The sequence below is a fragment of the Otolemur garnettii genome, unplaced genomic scaffold, assembly GCF_000181295.1.
Source record: "Otolemur garnettii isolate 467f Iridium unplaced genomic scaffold, OtoGar3 scaffold00198, whole genome shotgun sequence".
Taxonomy (NCBI): domain Eukaryota; kingdom Metazoa; phylum Chordata; class Mammalia; order Primates; family Galagidae; genus Otolemur; species Otolemur garnettii.
The window spans coordinates 2,364,863-2,372,906 of record NW_003852593.1 but is presented as its reverse complement, the minus strand read 5'-3'; the positions used below and the strand labels follow the sequence as shown (position 1 = coordinate 2,372,906).

Genomic DNA, 8,044 nt, shown 5'->3' with positions numbered 1-8,044 from the left:
TCTTGCTCAGGTTGGTATAGAACTCCTGAGCTCAGGCAATCCATCCGCCTCAGCCTCCCAGAGTGCTGGGATTACAGGCATGAGCCACAGCACTCAGCCTTACCCTCAAGGTTTTATGACTTTTTTAAACAATTAATCCTTGCTTTAAATTACCGGCATATTTACAAATGTTATGTTTGATATTCCCCCTTACAATTCTCACTCCATTTACTGAATGGAAGCATGTGATTTGGATTAAAGTAGGTAGAGAAAATACCACATCAAAATTCAGCAGGGGGCATATCCTAAAACTCAGGTGCCACATGAAATCCAAACTTCATCGGTGAGCTTTTGTGTTCTGTTACTTTAAGATCCACTGACCTGCCTGGCACCCAGGTATGATTTGGCAGCATCCTAGATTGGTCACTTGGAAGATAATCGTTCACAGACGTGAGAAGATCTTCCAATGTCAACATATATTATTATGTAACTTTTTAAAAAATCACCTCCACAGGTAACACCACTGATCTCATCAGGAAAGTCTAGCCCTTGGGACTGTGCTGTGTCACGGTAGCAACTTCTGCTGTGCACACACAGAGCCTAATTTTATGACCGGGCACAAATCCATAAAGTAACAGGTTCATTTTGTTCATTTTTAATACCTGCCAAATGTCCAAGTCAGAATGATGATAATTTGTCTCTCATTCTTTCAGGTTAAAAAAGTAATGTTTCTGGGCAGCACCTGTGGCTCAAAGGAGTAGGGCACTGGCCCCATATACCAGGGGTGGCATGTTCAAATCCAGCCCCGGCCAAAAACTGCAAAAAAAAAAAAAAAAAAAAAAAAGTAATGTTTCATTTTTATTAAAAAAAAAAATTATTCCTTTGCTGTGAGCTATGACACCACAGCACTCTACCAAAGGGTGATGAAGTGAAATTCTATCTCAAAAAAAATAAAAATAAAAAATTATTCTTTCAAGTTAAAAAACAAACAAGAAAATGTTCCCTAGTAAGGAACAAGTTCTGCATGTTTAAGAAGCTGAACAGAGTTCATTACAGAAGAGTGACCAGGATAAGGAGGAATGAGAAGGCCGGGCTGTTCAGAGGGGTTGAGACAGAGGGAAGCGTTTAGATTTTCTTCCAGGAAGTCGCAGAAGGCATTTTACCAGGCAGGGTTAGCAAAGTAAAAATTCCATTTGTAAGAGTCCTTCGGGGACCCTGTAAAGGTGAAGCCAGAGAGCAGACAGCGGGACTGCAGCCGTGGGGTGGGTTGCCAGGGTGTAGACAAAGACGGCAGGAGAGCTGGACCGCTGCTCCACACTGGCTACAGGGTGGGCCTACGCCAGTTTAGACACTGTAGTTCACTATCAATCTGCTCTTCCCAGATCCCAAAGGAAGCTGGCAGCCCTCCCCTCCTCAGAGGTGCCGGCCGCCAGCCTGCATGGGCCCTCGTGGAGACCTGCCGCCCTGTGACAACACAGGCTGGAGAAAACCCCTCCCTGCCAGGCCTGGTGAAGAGGTAAGCAGACGCCCCCTGCGGGGTCCGGCTACCCACACTTGGCAGATGCCCCCTGCGGGGTCCGGCTACCCACACTTGGCAGATGCCCCCTGCGGGGTCCGGCTACCCACACTTGGCAGACACCTCCTATAAGGTCCGGCTACCTGCCCTTGGCAGACGCCTCCTGCAGGGTCCGGCTGCCCGCACTTGGCAGACGCCTCCTGCAGGGTCCGGCTACCCACACTTGGCAGACGCCTCCTGCAGGGTCCGGCTACCCGCACTTGGCAGGCGCCTCCTGCAGGGTCCGGCTACCTGCACTTGGCAGACGCCTCCTGCAGGGTCCGGCTACCCACACTTGGCAGACGCCTCCTATAAGGTCCAGCTACCTGCACTTGGCAGACGCCTCCTGCAGGGTCCGGCTACCTACACTTGGCAGACGCCTCCTGCAGGGTCCAGCTACCCACAGTTGGCAGACGCTCCCTGCGGGGCTGGCTACCCACACTTGGCAGATGCCTCCTATAAGGTCCAGCTACCCACACTTGGCAGACGCCTCCTGCAGGGTCTGGCTACCCGCACTTGACAGACGCCCCCTGCGGGGTCCGGCTACCCGCGCTTGGCAGACGCCTCCTATAAGGTCCAGCTACCCGCACTTGGGCCTAAATAGAGATTTACTGAATAAGGCTCAAAAGGGGATTATTTGTTTGGATTTTAATTTTCTTTCTTCCATTCTGGTTGTATATTGTGTTTTAATATTTTTGAAAGCCTTTTGTTGTATAATGTATCATGTTGCTCTCCCACCAGCTTCTTTAACTTACATATCTCCAGATTTTCAGAGGGTTTTTTCCATTAATCCAAAAAATAGGAATAGACTTGTGTTTTATATTCACTGGCTGTTCACTAACCTCATGGGGGATTAACTAGGGTTTACATGCTGCAATCCTGTTTCCAACAAAAGATCCACATATTACAGACTTGTTTCAGTTAACAATCCAGAGACCGTGAATTGGACGGTCATTACGTGCCAGCCAACATTCGAGAGGCCGTGTTCCCTGCCCAGGAGACATACAGAGGGCAGAGGTGCGAATTGATGCAGATGCCCTCTGGTCTGTCCTCCATCTGTTTTCCAGTATTTTCCTAAAATATGCTTGGTCCCTATAATCACGGCAGCCTCCCAGCATCAACCTCTCCTGGGAGGAGGGACGAGGTAGCCAAATGCGTTACCAAGGAGGCCTCAATTGAGAAGCAGCTTTTGAGTCCCAACTTGCAGGCAGAGAATGGTGGCGCTCCAGAGGCAGAAAGGTGAGGGCTGGGAGGAGGTCCAGGCAGCAGGGCTGGTCCTTGCCAAGCCCTGATGCTGTGTGTCTAGAGAACAGCAAGCAGGTCTGGCTGGCCAGACCTGTGCCCTGAGGCAGGGAGGCAGTGGGAAGCCAGGCTGCAGAGTAAAGTTAGAGCTAGCTCACTCCTGTCCAGACGGTGTTCACATGCCCTCGGTCTGCCCATTACTGTGTGGATTGAGTTTAAACTGGGAGGAACAGAGACTGGGAGTGAGAGACCAAAGGCCTAATGTCACAGCCCTAACTCTTGCCAACCACGTGACAGATTTCTGAGCTCCTTTAGGGCCACCACTACACGGCATTGATTGGGATACCGAAAGGGGAAGGACTTTATCTGTGCTGGGCTCACAGGTGGGTATGTAATCACACTGCGCGGAACCCTGTGAAGGAACTGCAGGTCCCCGGTGTGTCCCCTCAACTCCCCTTCCTTCTCACTGTTACCGTAGATTTTACAGACAAAATAATTTACAATCATTTGACATTGATATCAGCAAGGCATCATGGACAGGGAGAAAGGGAGACAGACTGCAGCTCCAATCCCATCTCTGCCACGTGTGACTCGGGCCAAGCGGCCTCGAGATGCTCTGTTTCTGCGCCTGCTCCCCGTCCCTGCTGTCTTTAGGATGACCAGGGCAGTGCAGGCTGCACAAAGTGTGCGCGGCACCTCAGCAAGCTTTGCAGATGCAGGTTCAGAAAGCACAGATAGATGGGGCCGACCACCCGTCTGAGGGTGGTGCCAAAGGGCCTCCGTCCACCGATGAAGTGCGATTTCCAGTTGCTTCCAGTGCCAGACTCGCTCGGTCCCCTCAGTTCAGAATTTCCCAACTGCAGTTACTTTTTCTGTGTCTATCTGCCCCCGACACTCTGTGGGCTTCTCCAGTTCAGGGACGAGGTTTTATGTGCTGAATGTACTGAATGTCTACTCTAAACTGTGACTGGACACTGGTGGAGTGACAGTAGATCGTGAATTAGTAAATAATTAGGACTTCCTCCCTTTGACCCTGAAATGTCGATCCCTGCAGACTGCCCAGAAGGAATGGTACGTTGGGGAACACAGTCGCCGGGCAGCTGAGGCGGCACTAATGCAGGAGAACAAGGTAACGCCCTCTGTTTAGACCATAGTCGTCTTATGGTTTCTGCCTATATGTCACAGGGTGTGACACGAGATTATAGAAGCTGCAACAGTCAGGCGAGGGCAGGCTACACGCAGCAGCAAACAATCCCAAGATTCCAGTCACTCAGCACAACGAAGCCTTGTTTCTTGCTGCCATTAAAAGTTCAAGCCAGGTTTGGTGGGTGAATCCAGGGTGCCACAGGCCCCATCTGAAAGGAGCGCCCCCCACACACACACACACTCTGGCTCCTGACACAGCCTCTCAGAAATCACCCACTTCACCTCTACCCACTATCATGAACCACAAATCACACAACCACGTCTAACTTCAAAGTCAGTAAAACCACAAACCTGCCATGTAACCAAAAGAAAAAGAGAACAGAAATGTGTGTAATCAGGTCAAAGGGCTCCCACCACCACCATCGCAGCATCTCTGTGTTCAGAGAACTGTCCTGGATGGCTCAGAAGTGACAGAAGGTCTGGCAAGGCAGCCGCAGCACCACACCTACCTCACTGTGGGGGCTTAGGTCACCACAACCTCAGCCAGGATCTGCGCTGAGGGCAAGTGACACGAGAAAAAAAGCAAAGACTCAGTTATCTCAGGTGAAGATGACGGATGGAGCCTGTGAGAGGTGCACCCCGAGCCATCAGGGCAGCCCCAGCCCATGTTCCCACAGTCTCTTTATTCAGTTAAAAACCAAAAATCATCTAGCACTCTGGGAGGCCGAGTCAGGTGGATTGCCTGAGCTCATAAGTTTGAGACCAGCCTGAGCAAGAGCCAGACCCCGTCGCCAAAAATAACCAGGTGCTATGGTGGGCGCCTGTAGTCCCAGCTACTTGGGAAGCTGAGGCACAAGAATCACTTAAGCTCAAGAATCTGAAATTGCTGTGAGTAATGACACAGCACTCTACCAAGGGTGACATAGTGAGACAAAGTCCCAAAAAAACCAAAAATCATATTGACAATGTAAAGCACAAAATCAGTTTGAATTGGCTCGGTGCCTGTGGCTCAACCGGCTAAGGCGCCAGCCACGTACACCTAAGGTGGCGGGTTTGAATCCAGCCCGGACCCGCCAAACAGCAATGACAGCTGCAACCAAAAAATAGCCGGGCGTTGTGGCGGGTGCCTGTGGTCCCAGCTACTTGGGAGGCGGAGGCAGGAGACTCGCTTGAGCCCAGGAGTTGGAGGTCTCTGTGAGCTGTGATGCCACGACACTCTACCCAGGGGGATAGCTTGAGGCTCTGTCTCTCAAAAAAAAAAAAAAATCAGTTTGAATTATTCAAAGCAGGATTCCCCAAGTAATCATTAACAATCAAGGGAAACAAAGGAAAAGAAACCCAATGAGTCACACCACGGGATTACAACACACACTTTGCAAATTGAGGATAACTTTCGTGACTGGCTTCAGTGTTTTCTATCCATACCTGGGGCAGGACTCAGGTATGACAGTCTCTGGTTGCTAGGCATTCTGTTCTCAACCACAAGGTAACAATCGGGCTGTCTGTGCCACCAGAAGGGGTGTGCAGGATCCTGGACTCTGGTCAACAAGACCCCCAGAATCCTAGCCCTGAGCCTGCTGGGTGCCAGCCATCCTGTGTAGACCACCCTGTTGCTGACCTTGAGGGGTGTGAGGATTTGGGCTCTGGTCAACAAGCCCTGTGGAAATGCCTGGCTAAACTACACTACCAACCAGAGACTCCCCCATCTCACCCCACCAGGACGATAGTCATCCCTGCATGAAGAAACACAGAAATCAATGAACTAAAGAGTAAATGATAGTTCTCCAATAAATTTTAGGAAAACCTAGCCCTCAGAATTGAGGCTGTAAAATTCAATTAAATTCATTATGTCCGAGGTGCTGTGGTGAACAGGCCACCTGGGTGGTCGGCAAAGGCTGCGTCCTCCTCACCTCTTGTGAGCCTGCTTCTGCCTCTCCCTAAGAAACGTCAGGAAAACAAGATCTCAGTTGGAGGACTTCACATTGTCCTCTTGTTTGTCTCAGTTGTGTCAAAATGTGCTTCCTATTTGTGAAAGATAATTTAATTGTAAATTGCAGGATTGCCCAGATTCATTTTGGCAAATTTATTGCAGGTTTAAGATGAGAAACCCAAAAGTTGGCCATGAGTTTTGGCCTCCTCTCTTTTTCTGATCTTCGGTAATGTTTCGTACTCACGTTCTGAGGGTTCATTGTGGCCGAATGTTTTTTTAGGCAGAACAAGTTCCAGAAAATTCCTCAATTCCGTTTTTATATACTGGGAGTAAGAATTGGGGTTTGACTTTGGGGTATTTACTATCTGTGAAGCTCAGCTCCTTATCCCTTACCTTTAAAATGAGAATAAAATACATCCCTCGACATCACGTAAAGAACGACGGAGATGATGTGTAAAGTACTTGGCACCTTGAGGACAACGCTCCAGACATCTCAGCTGCCCGCTCGTCATAGCGGCACGACGGAGTTATCACACTACTTATGAATGTAGTATGTTTAACGTACTGTCACACAGAATCATTATATCTATGTCTATAAAATCCATAAATATTAATTATGGGTGATAGATAATTAAAAATATTGTACATAATCTATAAAGAGGAATAATTACGGCTCATAATGGTTACAGATATAAATCACACATAACCTCTCTATCTACAATATCTGTTCCTTGAGATCATTTATCACCCTTTGTACAACAATGCACACAAGTCCAGCTGCAGATTTTCTGTATGTGTCATTAGATAAATGACACACTGTGGCCACCGCACTACCCCGGTGGCCTGGGTGGTGCAGTGCTCAGGATCACCCTCTGAGGAGTGTACTTGGTTATTTACAACCCATGTCCTACTGCCCTCGGACCATGGCCGCTGTTGACCTTCGCTGGGCAGCCCTCGCTCTGCACCCCTTGGCTGCTGTAGCCCTGAAGTTTCTGGGTTTCCATCTCTCAGACATCCCTCGTGCTTGTCCTGTCTCCCCGATGTCCCTCCCCTACATTGGCCTTCACCTTCAGGCTTCGCTTCCTCTGTCCCTGTAGGGTCTCTCACTTTGACATCAGTGACTTTGAAGCCTCTGCCTCTTTCGGGAATGCTGGTCCTGCCTTGTCATCTCCCCACACAGAGACCCGACTTGTTAGGTGAAAAGCTTCTCCTGCTCCAAGCCTGCGATGTCTCTACAATAATGCCTGAGCATCAGGCGGGCCCGGGGAGATGCCAACACTGGTGGGTGGAGAGGCGCCTCCAGGGAGGGACAGGAGCCCAGCTCTCCATGCAAACCAGCAGCTGGGAACCCAAAGCCCACGGTGTCTTCAGAAATGGAGTCGTGGCTGGAGCCAGGAACGGGGGCAGGAGACTACAGGGTGATAGGACGCAAGACAACTGGTACTTGTATCCACGGCTGTCACGCTAAGGCTGCGGGCATTATGCCCCAGTCAGTGGGGGAAGATGGAAGATTTGGAAGAAGGCAGTGTCGTGACCCAACTGGTAAACTTCCCAGGAAGGACAAAACCCTATCCCTGCCTACACTCAGTGAAATGTTAGTGAGGTTTGCTGGAAACTAAAGGCAGGTGGGACTCACACGCACACAGGCGGGGTGTGGCGGGCAGGAGAAGTGACCCTTATTCCTTTTGCTTCAGGACGGTACTTTCTTGGTCCGAGATTGTTCCACGAAATCCAAGGCAGAGCCGTACGTGTTGGTGGTGTTTTATGGCAACAAAGTCTACAATGTGAAAATCCGCTTCCTGGAGGGGAACCAGCAGTTTGCCCTGGGGACGGGCCTCAGAGGAGATGAGGTGGGTGCACCTAACTGCTTGTCCAGGCTACCAGACACAAAAAAAAGGGTTTGGAAGATGCCACCTGTCGCCTGCAGGGTAGGAGAGAAGAGCACAGCCCTGGGGGAGGATGCCATTGACCCTGCTGGCCCTACCCTGACACGTTCTCACCACAGGGCCAGCAGCCAATCCTGACCCTTCCACAAACCCTCATCCTGCTTCCCCTTTTAAAGAAAACTCATTCTACAAGACACTAAATCCTGCCTCCTGGGAAGGCCCCAGGGAAGCCCGTGTCCATGCCACCTTCCTTCCCATCCCCACTGTGGATGTTCCTGACATAAGCAGCCTTTATGACTCTTTTTT

At 50.0% G+C, this 8,044-nt stretch overlaps 1 protein-coding gene across 1 annotated transcript in view; it reads left to right on the top strand.

The window, feature by feature from the left end:
• CLNK (cytokine dependent hematopoietic cell linker) overlaps positions 1-8,044 on the top strand; it is a 114,166-nt gene that overhangs the window by 97,870 nt on the left and 8,252 nt on the right. The window contains exons 13-15 of the mRNA XM_023507705.1: positions 1,362-1,495; positions 3,831-3,905; positions 7,547-7,702. Of these exons, the coding sequence (XP_023363473.1) occupies positions 1,362-1,495; positions 3,831-3,905; positions 7,547-7,702 (365 nt within the window). The remainder of the gene's footprint in view (positions 1-1,361; positions 1,496-3,830; positions 3,906-7,546; positions 7,703-8,044) is intronic.